Source organism: Plecotus auritus, assembly GCF_963455305.1.
Source record: "Plecotus auritus genome assembly, chromosome: 7".
NCBI classification, from domain to species: domain Eukaryota; kingdom Metazoa; phylum Chordata; class Mammalia; order Chiroptera; family Vespertilionidae; genus Plecotus; species Plecotus auritus.
In genome coordinates this window covers 121,187,192-121,201,640 of record NC_137774.1, presented here as the reverse complement: position 1 = coordinate 121,201,640, position 14,449 = coordinate 121,187,192, and the positions used below count along the sequence as shown (strand labels likewise).

Here is a 14,449-nt window from a genome sequence, read left to right as displayed (position 1 = left end):
GCCAGCCTGATTGATGCCTAACTGCTCCCCTGCCAGCCTGTTTGTCCCTAACTTCCCTCCCCTGCAGACCTGGTCACCCCTAACTGCCCTCCCCTGCAGGCCTGGTCACCCCTAACTGCCCTCCCCTGCAGACCTGGTCACCCCTAACTGCCCTCCTCTGCCAGCTTGGTCACCCCTAACTGCCCTCCCCTGCAGGCTTGATCGCCCACAACTGCCCTCCCTTGCAGGCCTGGTCCCTCCCAACTGCCCTCCCCTGCTGGCCTGATCGCCCCCAACTGCCCTACCTTGCAGGCCTGGTCCCTCCCAACTGCCCTCCCCTGCTGGCCATCTTGTGGCAGCCATCTTGTGTGTTGAAGTGATGGTCAATTTGCATATTACTCTTTTATTAGATAGGATAGAGGCCTGGTGCACAGATGGGGGCCAGCTGGTTTGCCCTGAAGGGTGTCCTGGATCAGGGTGGGGGTTCCCTTGGGGTGTGGGATGGCCTGGGCCAGGGGCCTGTGGTGGTTTGCAGGCCGGCCACGCCCCCCGGCGACCCAAGCGGAAGCCCTGGTATCTGGGGTTTATTTATCTTCTACAATTGAAACTTTGTAGCCTGGAGCAGAGCCAAGCCTCCTGCTCGCTCCGTGGCTGCTGCCATTTTTGTTGGGATTTATTGATCTTCTATAATTGAAACTTTGTAGCCTAGAGTGGAGGCCTAGGCTGGCCAGGGTGTGCAGAAAGCTTGGCTTCCTCCATCGCCGGGGAAACCCAAGCCTCCCTCCTGCTCTCTCCGTGGCCGCAGCCATATTGGTTGGGTTAATTTGCATACTCGCTCCTGATTGGCTGGTGGGTGTGGCTTGTGGGTGTAACAGAGTGATGGTTAATTTGTATATTACTCTTTTATTAGATAGGATTGAGTAACCCTGATCGCTCTTCTTTGTAATATATTTACAGTGAGCTTGGGACAAATAGCTACCCTCTAGATTTAATTTAAAAATGCATTTTTATTCTGTCTAGTATTTTCACAATCTCAGTTCATTTTTGATGTATCATTTTCAGAATATTCTAACAAGTCTGTCATGCTTTAAAAAACTGGATATGAGCTTCTCTTTCCTTTTCTTGTAGTATCCTTTTTATTATTAATTTGAGAGAGAGAAAAAAACATCAATTTGTTGTTCCACTTATTTATGCATTCATTGATTGATTTTTGTATGTGCCCTGACCAGGGATTGAACCTGCAACCTTGGCATATTGGGATGATGCTCTAACCACCTGAGCTACCTGGCCTGGGCCTCTTGTAATATCCTTTTAAGTAGATAGTTTATACATAAGAGAATTTCCAGTATGATTGCATTGATTTCCTTTAAGTGTCCCCTCCCTCCCAAATACACACACACATACACAAACACACATACACACACCTCACCAGCATCATTTATGATTGCATTGTCATAAATTCTTCCTGACCTATTTCCCCCAACTGTGTGGTTTCTGATTATGTGATTATACTTATTTTTCTCTTGAATTTTAAAATTCTGAAATAATTCTTTTTAAATTTTACTGTTTCTGATAATGTTTCTATTTGCTAAGATTATGCCTACATTTATCAGTTTTCCTCTATTCTATTCCTGATGGTCCCTAATTTGGAATTATGGGTCCCAGATAACAGGATAATTTTCTCCCTAAGTTCTCTTTGAAGTTTCTAGTTTGAGATTCTACTTCACTGGCCAGTTCATCCTGTAGTCAGAATTTAGTTAACCTTTTCCTCATTGTTTCTCTGACTTCTAGGAGGTGAAATTGTTTAAGCAGATTTAGACTTCTAGTAGCTCTCTGAGTAATTGAAATTTCTAATCCTTTCATCATCTCTGCCAGCTGTGTACTGTGTGTCAGGAAAGCATCATATAACTTTAATATAGATGAGCAGTTTTGGTATTTTCTCATTTTCACTTCCACTTGTCCCTAAACTCTCTCTATTCTTTACCTTGTTTCCACTTTTTAGGTCCATATATTTCCATCAAGTTGAACTCTTAACATATAATACAGGCTTCTTTCCCTTAATCGACCAGTTCCTTCGATTGAGGTAGAGATTTCCTTATCTCTACTCCACTTTTAACCCTTTCTAGCCAAACTTTGTGATTCCTGTGAAGTCCTATTTACTCTCATATTAAAGTTTTAAACTCAACTTCTTTATAATCTGTGCGTTAATATTTGGCTGCTTCGGGCCACCAGTTTTGTTTCTGCCCTTTTCCTGGTGAGTTTCTAGGTACTTTCTGCACCATTATTATTCTTTACAGAGCTGTTAAATGCTACAGCATTTGGTTTACAGGTTTTTTTTAAATGCCTATTCTTTTTTATTCTTTTGTTTATTTAAGTTTAAACCTATTTTCTCAGTTCGGCATACAGTTTTGCCCACAAATAGTTTATAGCATTCCATCTCTTGCCAAGAGCCCACAATTATGATATCTTAAATTTTGGTCAAAAATAAAATTCTGCATCGGAATTATGTTTATGTAGGCAGCTATTTATTTCTGTGATCTCCCTTCTCTTTCAAAGTCACAGCCATCAGCAATGTTCTGAACTCTGTGGGTAGGTTAGTTGCTCTGGTTAATCATCTAATAGTGTTGGTGGCTTCTGTTAAAATAGCTACATGTTCTTGCTCTATTCCCTTCAAATCATTCATATTCATCTGCTAAAATACAAGGTGAGAAAAAGATTGTTAAAATCTGATGTGGGATTAGATGAACTGTAAAGTTTCATACAACTCAAAAATTCTGTTGTTTAATAAGAATCAGAGAGACCTATGAATTGGAATGTTAAAACATATTTCCACATTATAACTTTTTAAAAGAGCAATACTTGAGTTTCTTAAGATTTGAGATTACAAATCTTTCTTCAATTTAGTATTACTGGTTTTTTACGTATTTTTGATTGTCCTTAACAGAGCTATATATAGCCTAAAAGTGGAAACAACCTAAATGTCCATCAACAAATGAAAGAATAAATGAAGTGTGGTATGTACATACAATAGAGTATTATTCATCCTTAAAAAGAATGAAATTTTAATATATGCTACAACATGGATGAACCTGGAGGACATTATGCTAATTAAAATAAACCAGACAGAAAAAGGACAAATACTGTATAATTCAACTTATATGAGGTACTTGGAATAGTCAGATTCATAAAGGTTAAATAAAATAGTGATTACCAGGGACTGGGGCTAAGGGGAAAGAGGACTTAATATTTAATGGGTAAAAAGTTTCAGTTTAGGATAATAAAAAGTTCTGAAAATAGATAGTGGTGATGGTTGCACTTAAAAATGGTAACTTATATATAATTTACTGTAATAATAATAAAAAGAACTACACTCATATATCCAAGTTTCCTGCCACCAAGTTACCACACTCTGAATTGAGTGGTTACATACATCAGTGAGTGTCACTGGATTGGCACCAAGGTGATGATGTCATGGCCAAGTTGCTCAGAGTTCCCCCTCCATTAGCTATTGAAACAGAATGAGAAATATGCTGGGAATCCTGTTCAGTGAACAGTACATCTGAGTTAAAAGCAACTATTCAAACTAACCTTCTCATAGAAATACTTACACAGTGCCACCATAACCTTTGGTTGATGACACTTCCTCCTCTAAATAATTTTTAGTTTGCTCCTCAGATGAATTTCTTTAGAGACGGCCAAGTGTATACCTTTGCTGGCTATAATCTTGCACAGATACAAGTGCAGTTAGTGAAGGCCATGACCTTAGATTGAAAGCTTAAACTAAATCTTCAAGAACCTCAGATAGCCTTTGTGTACCACGGATGCAACCATACATCTGCTTAAAGATATTCAGCCACTGCAGCAGCAGTAACTTGATATATATTTGATTTGGTTTCTTCATTGATGTAATTTTATTATTATTTGTTATTAATGCTCCCTTTTTGTTCCGGCTGTCAGAGCAGACTGAAGGCTGCATCATATATACAGACACATTAAACATGGATTGGGGCTCTCCATGGGCTCTCCAGACCATGCTCTGTTATCTCATCATCGTGTTGAAGGTCATTATTTACAATACTGTTTCACTTTCCATTTCTCTTGCAGTTTCACCACTCTGATTGCCTTTCAACCTGGCTACTTCATTTCATAGCCACTAACTACCTCATCTTCAGTCAAAAGCCTGAATTTCAGGATCTTTCAGGTAGATTGCAATTATTGTGTTGAAAGAAAATTTTATGTTCTTTGTTCTTAGATTTGAAATGTAATTTATAGGAGTAGTAGTTTTTAAAAATTAAAAAATCAGTGTAATACATTGCTTTTAAATACACAGTGTGGTCATTGAGGACACTTTATGTAAGTAGCTTGACCTGTGTTACACAAAAGTTTTCTAATGATTGTTTTATAGCTCCCATCATTTTTAAATGCATTTTTTCCCTGAAATGTAGCGATAAAGTGGCTTCTGGTGGCATTTGGTTTTAATAAACAGGATCTTGGTTTTAACCACCCAAGTCAGAAGCAAAATTTAAACAGTACTGTCTGAAAAACATTTCTTAATATAAGAATTGTATCTGATGTGTATTGTTTATAATATACTAGTGGCCTGGTGCACGAAATTCATGCACGGGGCGGGGGGGCGTTGTCCCTCAGTCCAGCCTGCACCCTCTCCAATCTGGGACTCCTCAGGGGATGTCCGACTGCCAGTTTGTGGGATTGGGCCTAAACTGGCAGTCAGACATCCCTCTTGCAATCCAGGACCGCTAGCTCCTAATCGCTCACCTGCCTGCCTGCCTGATCACCCCTAACCACTGTGCATCGCCCCTAACTGTCCCCCTATCCCCCACCAGCCTGCTCATCCCCAACTACTCCCTCCCCCGCCAGCCTGATCACCCCCAACTGCCCCTCCCGCCAGCCTGATCACCCCCAACTGCCCTCCCCTCCTGGCCTGATCGCCCCTAACCTCCTCTGCCTCAGCCCTGCCACCATGGCTTTGTCCGAAAGAATGTCCGGAAGGTCTCCTGGTCTAATTAAAGAATGTCCGGAAGGTCTCCCGGTCTAATTAGCATATTACCCTTTTATTAGTATAGATAGTTCTGTTGTACTAATACCTATGTCTATTAAGTTTATCTATATAGGAGTTCACTGTATTACTTGGGAGTAGCAATTTTTTATTGATCAAAGAGTGTTGCAAAACTTAATGTGCAGAGAAAGTATGTGTAGTGGGATTTTTAAGATAAATTATAAAAATTAAAATCAATCAAAGGTTGAGCTTCTCAGTGTTACATAAGAGGAAAGAAAATGAAAATAGACTAGTTATCAGAGTAGATGATTACTTAGATACAGTGGTTTGCTCACTCACGTTATTACCTAGAATAGATTCAAGGAATAATCAGATTAAGAGGGAAAGGAAATTAAAGATCACCTAATCAAGTAGTCTCAAACTCTAAACAGAGAACTCTCCTTGGAGATGCTTGAAGGTCTTCTGAGGTGGGATGGAGAGTGGGGAGTGAGAGAGGGAAGAGGAGGGAGCCAAGAGAAATAGAGGGGAAGACAAGGCTACATTTGTGCTTCTTGGATATTTTCCTCCCACCTTCAACCAGAGTAATTCCACTTTTATCTGCTTTATATCTTAGCCTTCCACATAAAATCTTACTTGTATAAGAGAATCTGCTGCTAAAACAAAGTGGAAGTGCCTGGTTTCATTCAGCTACTTGTTCAGTTAAGGAAACCAAGAAATAGTTTTTGGCAGCCGCCTTGACAGACATTCATAGCCAGACAACAAACATTGAATGGCTAGTGGAAGCCTCTTTATGTAGAATTCAACTCTTAGTGTGTAGAGTAACAAATCAAAGCAGCACAGCACAAAACATCTACTTTGTGCAAGAAAGAAACAAAAAGTACATTCTGCTTGCTGTTCGTATAGACATTCTTATACAGTTATTTGTTCAGAAGTCAATTAAAATGAATGAACATTTTGATTTTAGAACTACCTTCATTATGTACCTCAGGTCACCTTCACTTGTAAACAAAAAATAAGGTTTATTTTCCACTTACTATATTGTATAAATGCATGGTACACATGGAGAATGCTATTACAACCTAGGAGAAAGATGCTCTGCAAACCCTTTGAGTTATTAATTTTTATTGTATTACTTATACAATTACCTATAAAGGATATATGACCTCCTGGCATAGTGAGAAGCAGGGCCCGAGGGTGTAGTTTGAAAAGGCAGGGTAAGAAGAGGAAGCTGATTTTCTGTGTTCCTTTGATGGGAATGAAAGGGTGTCACGAGTGTTCTGAATCCGTGGTGCCGGCTTATGTCCACGGCCTGCCGTGACCCTCCTGTTGAGCAGGAAAACCCCTGTGGATAAGGGAGAATTTATAGTCTAAATAGATGGTCACAAACTGGTAGTCTGTTTGGACCACATAGTTTTTTTGTTTGTTGATTTTAAATTGAGTGTCAACATTTAAAAATTGTAACATGTTATATTAAAAAAAAAATCTAAATTTTTGGCTCCTTTTGAAAAGTTGAAGATCTGGCTACTCTGGCCCATCTTCCCACACAACAACCACCTGGAACTAAGCAGTAGCTGCCATGTCTTCCAGAGTGTCACAGTCAGCTCTCCTCCGTATTGCTTTACACCTGGCCCACTTCACAGGGTCACTTTAAGTTCAAAAGGGTTCTTGTCACAATCTCTTCAGAGCTTTTTTAAAGAACTACCTATTTTAGTTTGAAAAATTATCACATTATTACTGGAATTCTGCAAATTGTTTTAACTGAGAATTTTTCTTATTTAGGGGTGTTTAGAAATTGAAAGGTGAGACTGGAAAAGAGCTCTTGTCAATTCTAGCACTAATGCATCAGCACTCAGATAGCTCATTAAATATTAGACATTTTATAGACTGGACTCATGAAAACAAACAGCGGTGCATAAGAATATGTTACCATTGGCATTTATGGAGCCATTATTCTCACAGCTAGTTTAATTTAGCTGAACATTGTATTATGTATTTTACTAGACACCCGACGCATGAAATTTGTGTAAGAGTAGGCCTTCGTAGCCGCGGCTGCCTTGATCCTCTCTCACAGCCATGGGCAGCTGCCTCGATCCAGGGGCTGTCGGAAGGATGTCTGGTCTAATTAGCATATTACACTTTTATTATTATAGATACTGTGGAGGTTTTTTGTCTTGTTTATTGTTGTTGGCCAGAGCTCATCTGTAATAACATTTTTTCTGTTATTTTATCTTAACTAAGGGAGTAGTTTTATGTCACCTTTGCTTCTTAGTAAAACATAGGACTAATTTTCCTGCGTAGCTAGACCATTTCTCTTTATTCAGGTCTCTCAGCCTGGATCAGGACCTTGTTAATCCAAATTATAATAGTTGAGGTCAAACAGTAGATGGAGAAGTGGAAACTGATTTTGCAGGAGGAAACCTGAGTTCCCACAGAAGGGAATACTGATAAGAAACAAGCTTACTCACCCAGCAAAATGCCAAAAAACTTAGAAATTTGAGGTACCAGGTATTAGAAAGCGGAATAAGGCTTGGGGCTGAAAGCAGTAGACTTACTTTCATGTTGATTAAGAAGCTTTTGCCATACAGAGTACCACCCAGGCAGGTAACTACTTCTCCTTCATCATCACTGGAGATGGCAGGTTCATTCCTGAAGAAATTAAACAAACAAAAAAAAAGGGATAAAATCATGAACTTTTGTTATAGTGGAGATGGGCAAGGAGCTGGACTGAAAACATGTGAGTTATGGGAAAGTTGCACATTTTGTAGTAAAGCTCCAGCCTCCTTCCAATACCCAGATTCTAGAATTCTGGAAGCCAGGTATTGGCTACCCTGACTCCCCTAGTCTGGACAGGAAATTGAAGCATCCTTCTCTAGCCTCATTTGGGAATTCTTTCAATGAACCCAACATTAATCTGTTCAGTTGTGCTTCAGTGTATTCCACCAGTTAGCAAGTCCCACCCATGCCCTAAAGATTTCCAAACAGCTTTCTAGTATCTTACTCTTCAATATAAAGAGACTAGAGGCCCGGTGCACGAAATTCATGCACTTGCGGGGGTGGGGGGGAGTCCCTCAGCCCGGCCCGCGCCCTCTCGCAGTCCAAGAGCCCTCGGGGGATGTCCAACTGACGGCTTAGACACACTCCCCATGGGCCTAAGCCATCAGTCAGACATCCTTAGCGCTGTGTGGAAGCGGAAGAGGCTCCCAACACCGCCACTGCGCTTGCCAGCCATGAGCCTGGCTCAGGGCTTCTGGCTGAGCAGTGCTCCCCCTGTGGGAGCGCACTGACCACAAGGGGGCAGCTCCTGCGTTGAGCATCTGCCCCCTAGTGGTCAGTGCGCATCATAGCGACTGGTCGTTCCACCATTCGGTCGATTTGCATATTAGCCTTTTATTATATAGGGTAACTGAGGATTAACAGATATTTGAAGCAATGTCCAACCTGAAAGATAGATACCCAAACCAAGACACAATGAATAAAAACGAGAGAAGAGAATGGGAAAAACCTACAGTCTTTCTACCTGTGTTACTTTCCTGTGAGTCTTTATCCCGTGTGGTCTTTACTACTCACACAAAACACTTCACTTTTGACACTTCTGATCAACAAATGTGTGGGGTTTTACCCCACACCAAGCAGTTCTTCACACCACCAGCTATGACCTGGTGATAGTGAGATTGCCAGATCCCACAGGTTAGGGGCTCAGTTCCATAAGACCATCCCCACCCCACTTCAGACACCACTTCAAGTCCAGTATTTCTGAGCAACTGGTATAGATCAGAGGTTCCAATGACCCCCTCCATGGGTTCAGTTAACTTGCTAGATTGGCTCACACAAGGCAGGGATGCACTTACTTAAGTTTACCAGTTTATTAAAGGATACAGATGAATAGCTAGATGAAGAGATACATAGGGTGAGGTCTGGGGGGCGGGGGAGTTCCCGAGTGCAGGAGCTCATGTCCAGTGGAATTAGAGTATATCACCCTCCCGGCACTTGGATGTGTTTACCAACCTGGAAGCTCCCTGAACCTCGTACTTTTGGGATTTTTATGGACACTTCATTTATGTAGGCATGATTGGTCATCAACTCCATTTTCAGTCCTTTTCCTTCTTAAGAGAATGGTGGGGGTCGAGAAGGGGGGATGCTGAAAGTCCAAACTTCTTTTTTTTTAAATATATTTTTATTGATTTCAAAGAGGAAGGGAGAGAGAGATAGAAACATCAGTGATGAGAGAGAATCATTGATCCCCTACTGGGGATCAGGCCTGCAACCCGGGCATGTGCCCTTGATTGGAATCGAACCCAGGGCCTTTCAATCTGCAGACCGATGCTCTATCCACTGAGCCATATCAGCTAGGGCCAAACCTCTAATGTCTTTTCGATGACCAGCCCTCATCAGGAGCCCACCCAGAATTGCCTAATTAGAATAAAAGACGATAATACCACCCAGGAAATTACAAGGGTTTCAGGAGCCTCTGTGTCAAGAACTGGGTACGGAGACCAATATATTTTCTATTATCTCACAAGAAGGAACTTAGAGGAATAAAGAGACACAAGAGCACAAGGAGTAGAAGAAAACAAACAAACAAAAACCTTTAAAATTAATATCCTCAAAGCATAAGAGATAGACAGCCATAAAAAGCAGGGATAGAATGTTACAGTTGTAAAGACAGGGAGTAGAATGGTGGTTTCCGGGGGCAGGGGGGGCAGCGATAAAGAGTTGTTTAATGGGCACAGTTTCAGTTTTGCAAGATGAAGCATTCTGGAGCTTGGTTGCACGACAACATGGATGTATTTTAACACCACTTATCATACACTGTGCACTTAAAAATGGTCGAGATGGTTCATTTTATTTTACGTGTATTTTACCACAATTTTCAAAAAAGCAATACAAGAATAGGAAATCATTTCTGGACATTACAAATATGATAGCAAAAAAACAACAAGTGAATAAAATAGTCGAAAGTAATGATATCTCCCAGAAAGAAGGACAAAAAGATCAGAAAGAAAGGTTTAAAAAAAAAATGGAGGCTTAATCCAGGAAGTGAAATACCTGAATAATAGAAGTTAATACAGATAATACTAGTAAAAAACAGTGGGGAAGAAATTATCAAGAAATAATACAAGGAGTTATCCCAGGAGTGAAGGCCTTGAGACAGCAGATTGAAAAGATCTGCTAAGTGCTGTCTCCAGCATTCTGAGCCAAGTTGTCAACCTAGAACTCTGTAGCAAACCAGATTATGAATTGTGTGTGAGGAGATGAAAGACATTTCATCACAAGCAAGGTCTCAAAAATACTTCTTATGTGCCTGCCCTTTTCAGGAAGCTAAGAAAGGTTCTGCTTCAGCCAAACTAGAGAATCGACCAAGGGAAGGACCTGGAGTCAGGAGTGTCTGGACCAACATGAAAGCATGAAGCAGGCCTAGGAAGCAATAGGGTACAAGTTCGGGAGGAAAGGGTCTCCAGGCAACACCCCCAGCCCTGCAGGGATGGATGGGCTACCTGATCACTCTGGCTTGGTGGGAGATAGAATTGAGGGGACTTTAAAAGCGTTTGGAAGGTGGTGTTAATTACAAAAGAAAAATAAACAATTACATGAAAAAAAAAAAAAGTCCATTTTCATCTCCAGGAAAAAACAAGTCATATATATATTATATATATATATATATGAAAACATTATCAAATATGACTTAATGAAGTGATGGAAAGATGTATGCTGATGACTGATTTAACCAAAATTGTATTTAATGATTTTGGAAGGCTTGAGGGAAGAGTAAGGAGTATATAGAAGAGCTTGGATGTCATCCATTCAACAGGAAGCCAATAATTCATACCTAAACTCGATCCCAAATAAAATATATTCAATTAACATTTTTTTTCTAAAAATTTTAGTGGAAGAACGCAGTTTTGTTGAAAAGCACAGATGGCCATCGAATCTGTACTTGAAGCAGCTTGCGGAATACAGGAAGTATATTCACTCCCGGAAGTGTCGTTGCTTAGTCATGTAACCTGGCGCTTTTATGTACACACACTTTTAAAATTACTATCATTATGAAGAATGGGATACCTCTGGGTACCAGTAAAATTCTTGTGATCGAAACATGGGCGTTAAAATATATATATGGGTGTGGGCGGAAAAAAGTCACCATACAGCTTAATGTGTTTACTAGCTCTCCTTGAAAAAACTGTGATTGTGATCTTAAAAGGGAACAAAATATACCACAGGCTAAATCTAAGGCTTCACATAGTGTATAAAGCTGTTGTGCAAGCTACTTATTCCCTTTAAGATGACCTGTTGCTTTGGCGATATTAATACCTTTCCCAGTTAAGAAATGTTAAAATGTTTAGAAATCGTGTAGGATTAATACAGAAATTTCATCATTAATGGCTTTGTTAAAATTAGGGGCATGTAAAGACCCAGTGTGACTATTTCTATAATGAAAAATCTAGGGGACGACTGATCAATCAGAGACTCTAGGAATCGAATTTTGCCTGACCTTTTGAATGTGAAATGACACCTGTTTTCACATCAGTGTTTGAACCATCATGAAAAAAAAAATCTGTTTTTTATCTGAACAGCCCAACTGAGCCACCTTGTCTCTGCCCTGGGATTCAGATTAGGCAGGAAACCTAAGGCAGGATGATTGTATGGCCAGGGAACTGTGTGGTCGTATAGGGTCAGAGCTTAGGAGGGCCCCTGCTTGGTTCCATCTTAAAATTCATAGTAATGTTTGAAGAAGGGCCCTGCATTTTCACTTTGTGCTGGGCCTCCAAAATTATGTCTGTCTTGGAGTGGGATATGTACTGTGTTTTCTTGCTCAGACATCATTGCTCCTGAAAGCAGAAAAGAGGCTCTGATATCGAGGGAAGAGAAGGAGGCTTTCTGGAGGGAAGAGGGCATGTGGGGGTTCTGGGAGCTTTGGGGAAATGTGTTCCTCCCAGGGCCTCTGGGCCACCTGGACTAGCGAGTGAGAGATGCGTTGCGTTGTGTGTCTTTAAGACACTCACAGTTCTGGCTCTGTGCCAGCCGAACCAGTGCTTCGTTGATCATTCTGTAGGACCAGGATATTGGTAAAGCCAACTGACCAGCGTGACTTTTATACGTATTTATGAAGATGCTCATAGAAAAACGTGCTTTTTAGAGAATTTGTTATCGAAGGCTCAAGATGTTTTTGTGTTGGTGTATTTACTAAGATTAGGGTGTCAGTGGCTTGAATTATGTGAATTCTTTTGAGGATCGCAAAGCTATTGGATGAGGAGTAGCATGAGTTTTGTCCTTCAAGATCACCCAGTTAAGTTAAAAGAAAGGATATAAATGAAATGCTTGTTCCATGTAAAGAAAATGGTACTAGGATAGAGGACAGAATTCTAGTTTCTCATGTGTTTCAATGTCAACAGAAATAATTACACAAGCAGAGAGAAAACCAGATTACTGTGTTATTGTTGGCATCATTTTCATCTGTAACGCAATTCAGTATTGGATATATAATTTTCAATTACTTTAGAATACATATAGTTTCCCAAATGTTCAAAGGTTTGCTTAAACAGTTTGATACTATAGTATTAGAATCACATGCAGTTAGTCCTTGGATGTATACCAACACTGTCAGAGAAGAAAAATAAAAATTCTCTACATATTTCTCCCAAGAAACCTGATTTTAAATGAATCGTGTTGATGAAGATTACTGGAATGCATTTTATGTCTTTTGAATTTTAATCACTTGAGCTAATCAACTATTGGCAAATCCCAGCGGGCATGCACTAGCATGGTAAAGAATAGACACTGTAGTGGATTTCCAGAAATTCATTCACTTTTAAGAACTTTTAAAATGCAGGGACAGCATTTTATTCTTCATAAGCATATTCTTACCCCTATATGAATTAGAGCACTTACAATTCTAAATCAGTAACTTTTAATCTAGGTAATTGAAACATAAAAGTTCTAAAGCAAAATATATTCTTGCAAATACTATTTAACATTTAAATGGACTACATATAGGTTTTAGGTCGTTTGACTGGAGCTGAGTGTGGAAGTTGATTCTCTGTTGGTGTTCAGCATGTAGTTTTTATTATAAAAGTTCTTTACCACCTGTGTGAGCGACTCAAACACGCAAATGTCATGGCTCTTCAGAGCTGCTCAGAATAGTAATCAAATTAGTTTTTAAATCTAGATTAAAATCTTTCAATTCACTCAGTTTAAAATAACAAGACATTTTAAAATACTCTTCAGCTATCTTGGAGAAATGAGTACTCTTTTGGTTTTGGTTTTAATTGAAGGATTATTTCTAGATGAATGTGTGCTCTGTGTTCATCTCTGCTTCAATATATTACCAATCATTTTAATTAGAGAAGATACTGTATGGTAGAGCTAGGCCTTCTCTTTCTGGGCCAGCTTTTCACCTTATGTAACCCTTTGTATACTTCCGGCTACTCTGTGTCATATTGTGGAAAAGCAGGCTTGTAATATAGAAGTTTCAGCAACATAACTGAAATTCATTTAGTCCAAGCCAGCATGGTGGCTTCGTATTGGGCAGTAGCAGAAAGCTGAAGATTTGGATAAATTTGACTTTCAAGACAGATAAACTTTTCAACTATTATTTTTAAAACACTACACTACACTGATACAGTTAATTATACAAAAAAAAAGTCTTCAAGAGTATTTTATTTTATTTAAAGCATCTGTTTAATTAAATCTTTAATAATTTTGCAAAGAAGGATATGTGTGTATTTTAATATGGCCTGATCTGAATTTATATGTTTTTAGCTTTAGTATTTAACATTTTGTAACAAATAAACCTTTTTTAAAAAATAAGTTTACCACAGTGTTCTATCGTTATTTTATCTTGGATGTTGAAATGCTGGAGTGAATTTGGGAATACTGCCTTGTGTTTATCAAGTATAATTATGTTTCACAAAAAATTTCCATTATGTGTAAAACTTTTAGAATATTGCTGATATTGTAGATGATTCATATGCGTGTGATGAAAGACATTTATGGTATAACTTCTATAGAAAATTATATTTGAATGTTTGCTCTGCATAATGGACTTAAGAATTTGGAACTTTTACCCTGGCCAGGTAGCTCAGCTAGTTAGAGCGTAGTCCTGATATGCCAAGGTTGCAGGTTCTATCCCCATCAAGGCACATACAAGAATCAGCTAATGATAAGTGGAACAACAAATTGATGTTTATATATATATATCTCTTTTTCTTTCTCTCTCCTTTTCTCACTCTAAAATCAATCAATACATAAAAATTTAAAAACCTATTTAAAAGTTATTTTAAAATATATTTTCATTGATTTTAGAGAGGAAGGGAGAAGGAGAGAGAGAGAAAGATCACTGCTGAGAAAGAATCATTGAGTGGCTGCCTCCTGCATGCCCCGCATTGGGGATCAAGCCGCAACCCTTACTGGTCAACCACTGATCCATGCTATCTGGGCTATTTAAAGGTTAAAAAA

At 39.4% G+C, this 14,449-nt stretch overlaps 1 protein-coding gene across 2 annotated transcripts in view; it reads left to right on the top strand.

Moving 5' to 3' along the window:
* The window catches only part of RHOBTB3 (Rho related BTB domain containing 3), a 58,764-nt gene extending 44,972 nt beyond the window's left edge, over positions 1 to 13,792 (top strand). For both annotated transcript variants that reach the window (XM_080681662.1, XM_080681663.1), the window contains exons 11-12: positions 4,084 to 4,180; positions 10,882 to 13,792. In XM_080681662.1, the coding sequence (XP_080537788.1) occupies positions 4,084 to 4,180; positions 10,882 to 10,997 (213 nt within the window). In that variant the 3' untranslated portion in view covers positions 10,998 to 13,792. The remainder of the gene's footprint in view (positions 1 to 4,083; positions 4,181 to 10,881) is intronic.
* The last annotated feature ends 657 nt before the right edge of the window (positions 13,793 to 14,449 follow it).